The following is a 14,000-nucleotide window of genomic DNA, read 5'->3' on the forward strand; positions in this document are numbered from 1 at the left end:
GATATTCAGAACTTCTCTGATAGCTTCTATAAGAGCCTCTATTCCCTGCGACAGAGTACCCTCCCCCACCTCTGAGTCCACCTCACCCTCCTCAACGTGACCCTTCATCATCCGAGTCAGACTGCAGGATATGGGCCAACGTGCATTTTTGCGGACAAATGGCAGGGGACTGAGATGCTGGTGTGGGTACTGAGTCTATTTTCATAAACTCAGTCATTCCGAGATAAGAGAATGTGGAAATCATTCCCCTAATGGAGTCCAGCCATGCTGGTTCTGCTCCACTAGCCTGGGAAGGGACACTACATTGAGTACACACTGGTGAACCCCCTGGGGAAGAGGAACACTGTGCTTTACATGAAACACACTCTTTGCCTGACATACTGTATAGTGACAGCACACACACACACACACACACACACACACACACAAAGGTTAAATGCAAAATTAACCCACAAAGAGCCCTTCCAGGGAGACATAGAGGGAGTATGGAACCTGCACACGGCGCCCTTAACGCTAATGCCAAGCTTAGCCGGGTCGCAGACTAAGTACCTAGATTAGGGATTTAGTACACTAATAACCGCTTCCCCCCCTCCCCCCCGCTATGACCCTCTGGTACCGCTGAGATCATCTGGAGTCTCTCCGGAGGAGTTGCGCGTCCCTGTCAGTCAGCGTCTGTGTCAGCTGCAGAGGGAAGATGGTGCTGGTGAGCTGCTGGTTCCGCTCATAGTGAAGCTCCGCCCCTTTAATGGTGCGCGGTCTTCCCGCTCTTTTTTATACTGGCTGTATGTGTCTTATGCATAAAATGGAGACAGACTACTTTTATCGCTATGCTGCCAGTCTGGGTACAGTGTGCGCTGTTCAGTGTTTGTGTCCTTACACAGCGGGAGACGCAGTCCGCCCCATTTAGAAGCCGTGCGTCTCCGTACCCTCATGCCGCCATAATGGCTGGCGACCCGCTAACCGGGACGCCGGCTTAGTACTCACCACTCTTCATTCTTCTGGCTCTGTTAGGGGTGGCAGCGTGCTGCGGGAATGTATGCTCGCCATGGTGGGGCTTACGAATAGTTCCCTTAGGAGCTAGTGTCCTGTCAGCGGGGAACGGGACCATTAACCCTTTAAGAGGTTAGGCCGTTCCCCCCCTAAGTCCCACGAAGCAGGCAGGCTGGTGCCATCCAGACCTGCCTGAAAATAACAAACATATAAAATAAATGCAGAAAACTCTTCAGGAGCTTCCAGAGATGTGACCGGCTCCTCCGGTAGGAGGGGCATAGAGGGAGGAGCCAGTGCACACTATCAATTTCTTAAAGTGCCCATGGCTCCTAGTGGACCCATCTATACCCCATGGTACTAAATGGATTCCCAGTATCCCCTAGGACATAAGAGAAATGATATTTGCGTGTGCGGGGGGAGTCACAACCACCTGCAGCAGCACCTACTCACAGGTACCTACTCCCCCCGTGTTGGCTCTTTCCTGCAGCTCTGCTCCACACACTGGCACTTCCGGTTCCGACTCACTTCCAGATTCCTGTCACATTATTATGACCGCCAGCTAATAGCCAGAGTAACCGCCGTGTGCAGCGCGGACAGCAGCTAGACGGACTGAATTGTCATGTAAGACACACGTCTGGTAGCCCCCTGGTTCATTCGGAAGGTGAGCTGCTCCACTGTAGCGTGTCGGTCCTAACGCACCTTCGTAGCCCACATTCTCCTCTCACATCAATGGCACGTGGTGCTGCGCAGTTTCCACGTCGGTTATTCACAATGGCACCATTTGTCCAGTCACGATACACCTTCACCGCAGCAGCACGCAGACAGGTCACACACTGCGCTGTGTCAGAATACCTCCGGCCTTGGCCTGAAAGCCGATAAAATCATCCCTTTCTGCAACTCAGATAAATCTCCCCTTTCACCCATGGCAGCAACGAGTGATATGTGTGCAGATGGCCTATAAAACACACCTTATATACCCACCAAGCCAGCACACACCTTATATACCCACCAAGCCAGCACACACCTTATATACCCACCAAGCCAGCGCACACCTTATATACCCACCAAGCCAGCGCACACCTTATATACCCACCAAGCCAGCACACACCTTATATACCCACCAAGCCAGCGCACACCTTATATACCCACCAAGCTAGCGCACACCTTATATACCCACCAAGCCAGCACACATCTTATATACCCACCAAGCCAGCACACACCTTATATACCCACCAAGCCAGCACACACCTTATATACCCACCAAGCTAGCGCACACCTTATATACCCACCAAGCCAGCACACACCTTATATACCCACCAAGCCAGCACACACCTTATATACCCACCAAGCCAGCACACACCTTATATACCCACCAAGCCAGCGCACACCTTATATACCCACCAAGCTAGCGCACACCTTATATACACACCAAGCCAGCACACATCTTATATACCCACCAAGCCAGCACACACCTTATATACCCACCAAGCCAGTGCACACCTTATATACCCACCAAGTCAGCGCACGACACGTGACGCACTTCATGGGCAACACGCTTTCGACGTCACATGTAGGAGGTGGTCGTAATTATGTGACTCTACCATATACAGTAATTGGATGTTATAGCAGAAGTTAGGGGTACATTTACTAAGCAGTGATAAGAGCGGAGAAGTGAGCCAGTGGTGAAGTTGCCCATGGCAACCAATCAGCACTGAAGTAACATCTAGAATTTGCATACTATAAAATGATACAGAGCTGCTGATTGGTTGATGGGGAAATTTCTCCACTGGCTCACTTCTCCGTTCTTATCACTGCTTAATAAATGTACCCCTAAATCCCTGGAGCCTGTAAACTAACACCCTTTGGACCAAACTTCCTGGAAGATCACCATTGGGTTAAATTCCATCAAAGGAAGTAGACAGGTTATATACAAATATTACTAATAACTCGTATTGTCACGCAGGCCGAAGTCTCGTATACGGCATTCATTTGTAAAACGTGGCAAAGGAACTGACAGCTACAACCTGACTTCCAACAGACATTCTTACCGAGAAATACATTAACCGCATGAACTGCATCAACTCTACAGTCCACAAAGGAGAACATAACCCTTTATACTGCACAGCGCACATCACCTACAGAAAACAGGCTGGTATTCCGCCAAATGATAACACACAGTAATAAAGATAAATGTAAATACTTTATTTTATAGAAACAAGTTTATTTTATATAAAAAAAATAGAGATCAGTAGAAACAACGACGTCCTGGACTGTCTGATATACTTTACATGATTTTAGTCTTAGGGGTAAATTTACTAAGATGGGAGCTCTATTTAAGATGGGATGTTGCCCGTAGCAACCAATCAAATTCCAGGTATTATCTTCTAGAAGGTGCTAGATAAATGAGAAGTAGAATCTGATTGGTTGCTATAGGCAACATCCCATCTTGAATAGAACGCCCATCTTAGTAAATTTACCCCTTAATATACATTAGTGTCCCTACAATGAACCTGAGACTGCTGCCAAAATGGCGTCCCTCTGCGATTATACAGACTACGGAAAACACTTGTGCACAATAGTGATAAAATATATTGTCACTTTAATCACGGTTACTTTTACCAGCAAAGTAGAAACCAGTAATGGACGCTTGCAGCAACAAATAAAAGATCTCATTCATTCTCTGTCTTCTCTGTTTTGGTCTTCTGCCCTCACCCTAAAACCTGCCTCACTTTACCTCATGCTTGCCACGCCCTCTTAGTCAGCCATTTTGTGAATGCAGCCTGTCAGGTCGCTACGGACACCACAGAGGCATTTGTGCTGCCAGAGGCGCTATAGATGATATTCCCCCTCTCACTCGCCTAAGGCAGACAAATATGGATCTTAGGAGGATACGTATTGCACCAAGCTTGCCGTTTACATATACACAACATATAAGAAATACCCCAAGGATAATTTACAAAAGCGTTAAAAAGAGTAAATCACAATGTATAAAAAAAATAAAAGAGATAAGCACAACATAAACAACCTGCCATCTTGTGACCAGTAATGAGAGAAAGAATAGTTATTTCCAGGTATAAATCCACTGTTTGGCGTTACAGCACAATGTGAGACTATCGTGGTCCACCCCCGACTCCCAGTTCCTGGGAGGCCATTAATAGAGGGGCGGATGACTGATTGGCCGTCAGTATATTTGCTTTTTGATGGAATGAGTTCCTGCAGTCCATATGCATCGGATCAATGTGGTGTGGAGCCTAATCCTCATCTCCTCCGTACATGTCTGCCAGTTTGTTGAAGCGGGGTCCCCAGGCCTGCAGACCGCTGTAATCCTGGTCAGCATCAGAGTTGGAGGAGTTCAAGGAGCTGAGGGAGGCGGCGTCTGATCCGCTGCCTTCATAGTCAAACACGAGTAGGGAGTCGTACGGGGGAGCGGTGGGATCGTTGTCAGCTGCATTCAGGTTCTAAGAAGCAGAAAATCACATTTTGTTAGATAAACCGTCAAAATATTTTATTAGTAGTAATAATAATAATAGTAGTAGTAATGATTCTAATAGTAATATAAATAATAGTAATAATACTAGTACTAAAACTAATAATAATACTTATAATAATAGTAATAACAATAATAATAATAATAATAGTAATGATACTACTAAATAATAATAGTAATACTACTAATAATAGTAATAGTAATAATAATAATAATAATAAGAATAAGAATAACAGTAATAGTATTAATAATAATAGATACTAATAGTAATATAAATAATAGTAATAATACTAGTACTAATAATAATAATAATAGGAAGAAGAAGAAGAAGAAGAGATACTAATAGTAATATAAATAATAGTAATAATACTAGTACTAATAATAATAATAATAGGAAGAAGAAGAAGAAGAAGAAGAGATACTAATAGTAATATAAATAATAGTAATAATACTAGTACTTATAATAATAATAATAGGAATAATAATAATAGTTGTAGTAGTAATAATAATAATAATAATAATAATAATTAAAACACAGTAAGTAGTTATTTGATTTTCAGTTCTGTATATTGGGGGTAATTCCGACTTGATCGTAGCTGTGCTATATTTAGCACAGCTACGATCAGGTACACTGACATGCGGGGGGACGCCCAGCACAGGGCTAGCCCGCCCCGCATGTCAGTCCCTGCCCCGTCGCAGAAGTGCAAAAGCATCGCACAGCTGCGATGCTTTTGCACTTCAGGAGTAGCTCCCGGCCAGCACGCAAAAGCTGCGCAGGCCGGGAGCTACTCCTGAAGTGAATACTTGTCGCTGCCCGGGTCACAGCAGCTGTGTGTGACGCCACGCAGCCGCTACGGCCCGCCCCCCCCCCCCCCCCCCCCCCCCACATGGTCCGGCCACGCCTGCGTTGGCCGGACTGTGCCCACAAAACGGCGGCCAAACGCCGCCGTGCCGCACCATCCCGCCCAGCGACCGCCACTGCCTGTCAATCGCTAGACAACAACAGCCATCCGCTGTCAGCCATTTGCCGTCGCACTGCGGCGCCGGTGCATGCGCAGTTCTGACCTGATCGCTGCGCTGTGAAGAACTGCAGCGAGCGATCAGGTCAGAACGACCCCCATAGTCATGAAAGGTATTTCAAGCTAAGTACATTGAATTTGGTATAGCTAATATTGCTGTACTTCATACTCATTGCCGCCACACGCTGTGAGGGCGGCCATTTTTTGAGCTGAGCTAATACTTCTGAGAATGCTGGGCTCCCATGTGCATTGGTTCGGCCAACAAGATGGCTGCCTCCACAGCCTGTAGGTCGTGGGGACACTTGAAGAACTAAATATTTTCTTATCCCCACTTGCAAGAGACTTTCTGTACTCACCTCTTCAATGAAGTTCCCAATCTCATCCGGATTGGCCGGGCGTGGCCGGTACTGGGGAGCCGGCATCAGCGTTGGGGCAACATCGTTACGAGTGACGTCTTGACGGGCATCAAGGCCTCGGTGAAGTTGGCTCAGATCAAAATTCTTAAGACAAGAAAAATATTAAACATTGGCGTGACGGTGACGTTGAATGGACATTTATAACACGGCAATATTGCTTTATGTGGTACCTGGTCCTCCTCCCCGCCGCCTTCTTCATCATAGCAGTAGACGTTATCCCGGGTGTCATCCTCCGGGGGCAGTAGAGGCTCCTTAACGACCTTCTTGCCTCTCAAAAACAGCAGGAGCAGCAACACCAAAACTACGAAGAGAGGTGAAAATAATAGGCGGTCATGTATAGTCTGCAATATGATGCATACAATAGCTCCTATATAATTCCCATGTATATGGGATAATGTATGCTTTTATACAGACGGTGGAAGGTGACCTCAGGTACATGTAATAATCCTCAGTAGCGGATGTGTAATATACATACGTTACCCATAAGTGACATCACAGCTCACCATTTATACACCTATTATTTACAGGTTGGTGATATTAGACCCTGGTTATAATGGTTACTAGCCGTGTGGCACCATGGGCACACATAGGAGATGAATGGAATGGCAGCACAGGATATATTGATGCCAGGGTATAGTAACCGCGGCGGCTGCGTGGCATACGGATGTAGCCGTGCGGTTATTCTCTGTAGATGCGGGAATAGACGTTACTCTATATGTAAATCAATGAGTTTCTGCTGCTGCGGTTCTGTATGGCGTGTACTCCCGCCAGAGCGTCAGCTGATGCAGAGTGCGGACCCCCCCCTCCCCCGGTGTCAGCATAGAGTGTCAGCAGAAGGTAATACTCACTCAGAAGTGCCAGGATACCACCGAGGATGCCAAGAATCACCGGGATCCCCATGCCTCCAGCGATTGCTTCTCTATCCTGACAATCGGTGGCGTCCCCCTGACAATCACACACCTGGACCTTTAATACAGTCGTGTTCTTCAGGAATTGGCTGTCGGCGAGTGTGACGGGGACTGTATACGTGCCGATATCCATCTCCTTGTTCATTTTTATTTCAAACTCTGCCAGAGACAGAACACAGAGAAGAGAAGCCATTAGCGGAGGTCTATGGTGTGCAGGAGCGGCTGGTGGCTCGGCGGCTGGGATACACGTCTCAGGGCATGCTGCGCCACATCTAGGTCATCAAAGCTGTGCCCTATACAAGTTCAGTAAATAACACATTTTATACAATGTATCTCCGACCGCTGCGACAAGAGCCGACAACTAGCAGCATGCCCCCTGCGTCTCACAGCTACCGGACAACCAATCGGCTCCTGTCATTTTTTTAAACACAACCCGTAACATGACAGTGAGGAGCTGATTGGCTGCTACTTTATCTCCATCCACTTTATCTCTCTCCAAGACTTAGTACATCTGCTCCAAAGTAACTGTTGTTTTTGGAAACTTACGATCAGTCGTCACAGTGGCTGTCCAGTTTTCTCGGGCGTCGCGGCCGAGCTCCCCTATATACGGTGCTGTATTCGGGGGCTGGTCTCTGTCGATGATGGGGATAGAGATGGGGTTCGGAGCCTTCTGACAAAATACGATATTTGAATATTCCAGAAAGGGACCGTTGTCGTTCACATCAGTGATCACGAGCTCCAGGGTCCCTGTGCCCGTAGCAGTAGGCACACCTGTTGGGACAAGAATATCATCATGGATTCTGGGAAATACAGAAAACAGTTACACTACCCCTTTGTACACGTTAGATGATATGTCGTCCGATCTGGCGGATCGTCTAGTGTACCCGCTATGTTGCTGACCGAAGGAAGACATCGCTAGTGAGGGCCATGCTGCCAAATGCAGAATGGCCGTCGCTCCGTCACTGTGTGTATGCACTTGCCGATGCCGGGTTCCCCGCCAGGTCCCATCACTGGGTACACACATCGCCCAGTGTGTACCCAGCTTTCAAACTAGTTGGTTGTATAGGGAGGCAATTATTTGAGCAATGGTTACAATGTCAACAGTCACTTCGTTGGCACTGTAATGTCAAGCCCATACTTGCCTACCCTCCCGGAATGGCCAGGAGGCTCCCGAAAATCGGGTGGCACTCCCAGGCCCCCGGAAAGGCAGGCAAATCTCTCACATCGGGGGGTGTAAAGGAGAAGTTTGCAGCTGAAATGCCCGGGCACCTCTGCAGATTCTGGACAGAGAGCACTGATTGGATTACGTGCCCAATCAAAACTCTAGACACAGAAGGTGCAGGCGGGCTGAACTTCATGGACCATGCCAGCTCTGCCGATGGGACTATGGCGTGGGTGTTACACTAAGCGCCGGGTGGTAATCATTCTTTAGATAACAGCGGCCAGGCAGAAGAATGGATTTAACTCAGCTATGACTTAATATGATTTGGGATTGATCGATAGATACCATTGTCCACAGCCAGGATGATGGCCTTGTACGTGTTGTTCTTGACAAACATTGACTCTCGATCTAGCTGCCCGTTTCCAGTGATAATGCCGTTCTCCGGATTCACCGCAAGCCACCCGGCTGGGTCGTAGCCAATACGGTACCTGCACACAACCTCAAATCAGTACAATACCACAAATGCAAGATAAGAGCCGCTTGCTGATTGGATGGGATCTAGATGTTATCCAACCAGGCTCGCTCAGTAATTATCTGATTACACTGATTGGTTGAAAACCAACCTTGATCCACAGCCATAGTTATACCTGATACCTGATTCGTGAGAACGGCGGAGCAACTGAGGTAGGTGTACGGAGAGTGAAAAGACAGACTTACGTTATCATCTGGTTCTGTGCCTTGTCCGGATCCTGAGCTGTGTAGGATGTCACATCTTGCCCGATTGGCTCATTCTCTGGCACCGAAACTTTTTTCACCGGGGGGTTAAACTCCGGGGGCTCATTCACATCCTCAACAGTGACCTTCACCGAGGCGCTGGAGACTGGCAGCGACACAGAAAAGTTAGCTTTGTTTGTGACCACAACAGTGAGTATGTACTCTCTCTTCGTCTCAAAGTCCAGCCCCTGCAACAGAAGAAAAAGTTTATTTTAAACTGATGGACAACCGTAATTATTATTATTTCACCTCAACAAAACTAGGGCCTCAGTGTCTACTTGTATTACATGGCGTGGACAAGACAGAGTTCCGAGACATCCCACCAAAGCCTGATCATCCACTACAGAACCTAGGGTCCAATGAACATTGAGGGACACAGAATACTTGTTTTTACACACATCGAGGCAGGGGGCCACAGCGATGTTTTGCCCAGGGCACCATGGGGTCTTAATCAAGCATCCAACCAGTGGTTGCTGTTGACCGAATGTCTTGCAACAACTGGAGGGAAGGGGGGGAAGAAGACATACAGGAGAGCAAGGTCTCCCTAGAACATTATTACTAATCCCTACGGTGCACTTGGCCTCCTAATAAATATAACATTTTAAGGTCATTGAAATTGGTCTTCTTAGTACAAGGTTTGGAACCACTGGTTCCAAACTATGCTATCAGTCAATTGCTATATTATCATGGCACAATGTTGGTTGCAAGAAAACAATACTTACCACCGCAGTTGTTAAGAGACCCATGTTGTCGTTCGTTGTGGAAATGGAAAATAATTTTGCTTCATTGCCCTTAGAAATCTGGTACACGGCGTACCACGCGTCTGTGTTGGGTTCATCCCTATCAGTGACGGTCAGCAGGGCAACTTCGAAACCCTTCACATTCTCAGGGACCACCGCTGTGTACTGGAATGAAGACGATGCAAGGTCAGGTATCTGAGCTTCTACAGAATGTCTCCATTTTCTGCTGGAACCTTCACTTTCACATGAAGATAAAGCTGTGCTTTTATAGTATGAATGTTTCTCAGCTTACCGTATTTGGGTCAAAAATCGGAGGGTTGTCATTGGTGTCTGTTACAGTGATCACGGCTTTACCCGTTGTCGTGTAACCAGCGCCTTCTTGGTCGATGGCTTGGAGCGTCAGTGTATACACGGAACAGGTCTGAAAAGATGAATATATTTCTTAAAGGGACATCATGTTGAAGCATAATATAAGACATTTGGGGACCATTTATCTTAGGAACAAAGGGGCCCATTTATCAATGAGTTTTCGCTATTTAAAACTCGTTGCGTATGATAATTGGTGCTCCAGCCAATCAGCTCCCAACTGTCATTTGTCAAACACATGACAGGAGCTGATTGGCTGGTGCACCATTTAGCAAATGCAACCAGATTTGAACAGCTAAATTTAATTGATAAATGGCCCCTTTTATACCTCAGATAATAAGATTTTACTTACCGATAAATCTATTTCTCGTAGTCCGTAGTGGATGCTGGGGACTCCGTCAGGACCATGGGGATTAGCGGCTCCGCAGGAGACAGGGCACAAAACTAAAGCTTTAGGATCAGGTGGTGTGTACTGGCTCCTCCCCCTATGACCCTCCTCCAAGCCTCAGTTAGGATACTGTGCCCGGACGAGCGTACACAATAAGGAAGGATATTGAATCCCGGGTAAGACTCATACCAGCCACACCAATCACACCGTATAACTTGTGATCTGAACCCAGTTAACAGTATGACAAACGTAGGAGCCTCTGAACAGACGGCTCACAACAATAACAACCCGATTTTTTTTTTTTTTTTTTTTGTAACAACAACTATGTACAAGTATTGCAGACAATCCGCACTTGGGATGGGCGCCCAGCATCCACTACGGACTACGAGAAATAGATTTATCGGTAAGTAAAATCTTATTTTCTCTGACGTCCTAAGTGGATGCTGGGGACTCCGTCAGGACCATGGGGATTATACCAAAGCTCCCAAACGGGCGGGAAAGTGCGGATGACTCTGCAGCACCGAGTGAGAGAACTCCAGGTCCTCCTCAGCCAGGGTGTGCCCCTGACCAAGTAGCAGCTCGGCAAAGTTGTAAAGCCGAGACCCCTCGGGCAGTCGCCCAAGATGAGCCCACCTTCCTTGTGGAATGGGCATTTATATATTTTGGCTGTGGCAGTCCTGCCACAGAATGTGCAAGCTGAATTGTACTACACATTCAACTAGCAATCGTCTGCTTAGAAGCAAGAGCACCCAGTTTTTTGGGTGCATACAGGATAACAGCAAATCAGTTTTCCTGACTCCAGCCGTCCTGGAAATCTATATTTTCAGGGCCCTGACTGTTATGCACACCAGTGCCTGCAGGAAAGTACTGGTGTCAGAACTGTTATGCACTCCAGTGTCTGCAGGAATGTACTGGTGTTTGAACTGTTATGCAAAACAAATGGACTAACAGACAAACTGGGGAATATGACATAACGTACACAGAAGGTAATAGGGTAACAAAATACACACAAAGTGAACAGAGAAGCCCAGAGGCTAAGGAACTGGGTATCTCCCTTGTATTAGAACTGCACAGATGGAAAAAGCAAGATGTTGTGTTTTAATACGTAGAGAACCCGAAATGCTGTTGCTAAGGGCAACAGCAAAACCCTAAAGGGTTACCAACGGGTGTGGCAGTAAACTCCTTGGTCAGAGATGGAATGATAGACACAAGGAGAGTCTCCACAATCCTATTTCTCACTTGCAGTGCACAGGTTTTAGCTTACTGCCACTAAACTGACCCCTGACACCTAGCACAGTGAGACAGGATTAGACAGGCAAGTCTTAGAATACAGCCGCAAACTTGCTAAGTTCACAGAGTAGTAACAGAACCCCAGCAAGCTAAACGACTGACTCCAGTCTTACTGCTAGGTCTGGATTGGCAGAGTGTAATACCAAATCCCTAGGCCTATTTGCAGTAAGCAACAAACAAATACAAAGCTACACAGTACTGGCTAACTTTCATGAACTGACTAACCAACAAAGATTCAGCAGCATCTGCTTACCCTGAAAAGAGGCCTTATAAAGCAGGTGCTGTCCACGCCCCACTCAGACCTCACAGACTGTGAGCACAAAAACCAGCACCGGATCCCCTGCCGTGCACAGAGCCTATAACCACTGCACAGCAAAAGACCCGAACCGGAGTATCAGCTGCGCTCAGGTTACTCCACTAGCACTTGTCTCCCGGTTGCCATGACGACGTGGCAGCACAGGGCAGGAGACCCTAACAGTACCCCCCCTCTGACGAGGGGTCAAAGAACCCCTACCACCGGGTTTATCGGGGAACTGCGAGAAGAAAGAGCGTATCAGTCTGGGGGCATGAAGATCACAACTGCGCACCCACGACCGCTCCTCCGGGCCATACCCCTTCCAGTGCACCAAAAATGACAGCCGACCCCGAACCACCTTGGAGTCAAGAATCCTTTCAACAACAAACTCCCTCTGGCCACGTATCAGAAGAGGGGAAGGTCTTCCACTGGAAGAAGGATTACTAATCGCCCGTTTTAAAAGGGAACAATGAAATGTTTTATTGATACCCAAAGAACGGGGCAGATCTAACTGAAATGCCACCGGATTGATAACCCTGGTGATCTTATAAGGGCCGATGAACCGGGGCCCTAACTTATGAGATGGCTGTCTCAACTTCAAATTCTTGGTAGACAACCAGACGAAGTCTCCTAATTTGAAGCTGCAGGGTCTTTTCCGCTTATCAAAAACCCTTTTGGTCACTAATGACACAGACACAAGGGCTTTCTTCACTTTCCGCCAAATACCTCTAAGGACCGAAACCACAGAGGAACCACCAGGCGTGGAGTCCAGGGGGTCAAAAGAATTGGCCTTAGGATGATGCCCATACACACAAAGGAAGGGAGAGATCCCTGTAGCAGAGTGAGCCGCGTTGTTATAGGCAAACTCCGCCATGGACAGATGAGCAACCCAGTCAGTCTGACACTTGGAGACATAACACCTGAGGAACTGCTCCAAGGACTGGTTCACCCTTTCAGTCTGCCCATTAGACTGCGGATGGTAGCCTGACGACAAGCTGACAGAAATCTGGAGATCGGAACAAAATGCCCTCCAGAATTTGGCCACAAACTGGGATCCGCGGTCAGAGACCACATCAAGTGGCAACCCGTGGAGACGCACAACATGCAGCATAAATAATTCAGACAGGCGTCTGGCTGATGGCAGCCCAACCAGTGGAACGAAGTGCGCCATCTTCGAAAACCTGTCAACGACAACCCAGATGGCTGTCATCCCCGAGGATTTGGGCAAGTCCACCACAAAATCCATTGAAATGTGGGTCCATGGCTTAGATGGGATAGAGAGTGGATGTAATGGGCCAACAGGAACCCCTCTAGGAGTCTTATTTCGGGCACAGATGTCACATGCCCGAACCCACTGATCCACATCCTTAGCCACCGAGGGCCACCACACCGCCCTAGATAGCAACTCCCGAGTTCTGGCAATACCCGGGTGACCTGCCGACTTCTTGGCATGGAATTCCAGGAACACTCGCTGTCTTAACCTAGGAGGCACAAACAAAAGACCTACCGGAAGGTCTGGAGGAGCCTGCTCCTGTGCTCTAAGGACTAATGATAAGAGGTCCTGGGTAATGCCCACTTTAATACATGATGGGGAAACAATGGGCAACGGCTCCTCGGTGGTCTCCTGGATTGGAGCAAAACTCCGCGAGAGCGCATCAGCCTTGATGTTTTTTGACCCAGGGCGATATGTTATCAAAAAATTAAAGCGAGCAAAAAACAAAGCCCATCGTGCCTGCCTGGCATTGAGACGCTTCGCTGACTCTAAATATGCCAGATTCTTATGGTCAGTAAGAATTGAGACCACAAACTTAGCCCCCTCAAGCCAGTGTCTCCACTCCTCGAGTGCATCCTTAATAGCCAACAATTCCCGGTTACCCACGTCATAATTCATCTCGGCAGGCGAAAATTTACGGGAAAAGTAAGCACAGGGATGAAGGCGATTATCAGACACTCCCATCTGAGAAAGCACTGCCCCAATACCCATCTCAGAGGCATCCACCTCCACCACAAAAGGACGCTCTGGATCTGGGTGTCGCAGCACCTTGGCCGAAACAAATGCCCTTTTGAGACGGGCAAAAGCCGCTTTAGCCTCACAAGACCAGTGAGCAACATCCGCCCCTTTCTTAGTGAGTGCCACCAAGGGCGCCACTATAGACGAAAATCCA

The 14,000-nt window shown here is 47.6% G+C and overlaps 1 protein-coding gene across 1 annotated transcript in view; it reads right to left on the reverse strand.

The window, feature by feature from the left end:
• Positions 1 to 3,171: 3,171 nt before the first annotated feature.
• The window catches only part of LOC134969760 (cadherin-1-like), a 92,928-nt gene continuing 82,099 nt past the window's right edge, over positions 3,172 to 14,000 (reverse strand). The window contains exons 9-17 of the mRNA XM_063945921.1: positions 9,789 to 9,917; positions 9,479 to 9,661; positions 8,700 to 8,944; positions 8,328 to 8,470; positions 7,367 to 7,591; positions 6,761 to 6,979; positions 6,083 to 6,213; positions 5,853 to 5,996; positions 3,172 to 4,448 (exon numbers count right to left, since the gene is read on the reverse strand). Coding sequence (XP_063801991.1) covers positions 4,242 to 4,448; positions 5,853 to 5,996; positions 6,083 to 6,213; positions 6,761 to 6,979; positions 7,367 to 7,591; positions 8,328 to 8,470; positions 8,700 to 8,944; positions 9,479 to 9,661; positions 9,789 to 9,917 — 1,626 coding nt within the window. The 3' untranslated portion in view covers positions 3,172 to 4,241. The remainder of the gene's footprint in view (positions 4,449 to 5,852; positions 5,997 to 6,082; positions 6,214 to 6,760; positions 6,980 to 7,366; positions 7,592 to 8,327; positions 8,471 to 8,699; positions 8,945 to 9,478; positions 9,662 to 9,788; positions 9,918 to 14,000) is intronic.

The sequence above is a fragment of the Pseudophryne corroboree genome, chromosome 11 (genome assembly GCF_028390025.1).
Source record: "Pseudophryne corroboree isolate aPseCor3 chromosome 11, aPseCor3.hap2, whole genome shotgun sequence".
Lineage (NCBI taxonomy): Eukaryota > Metazoa > Chordata > Amphibia > Anura > Myobatrachidae > Pseudophryne > Pseudophryne corroboree.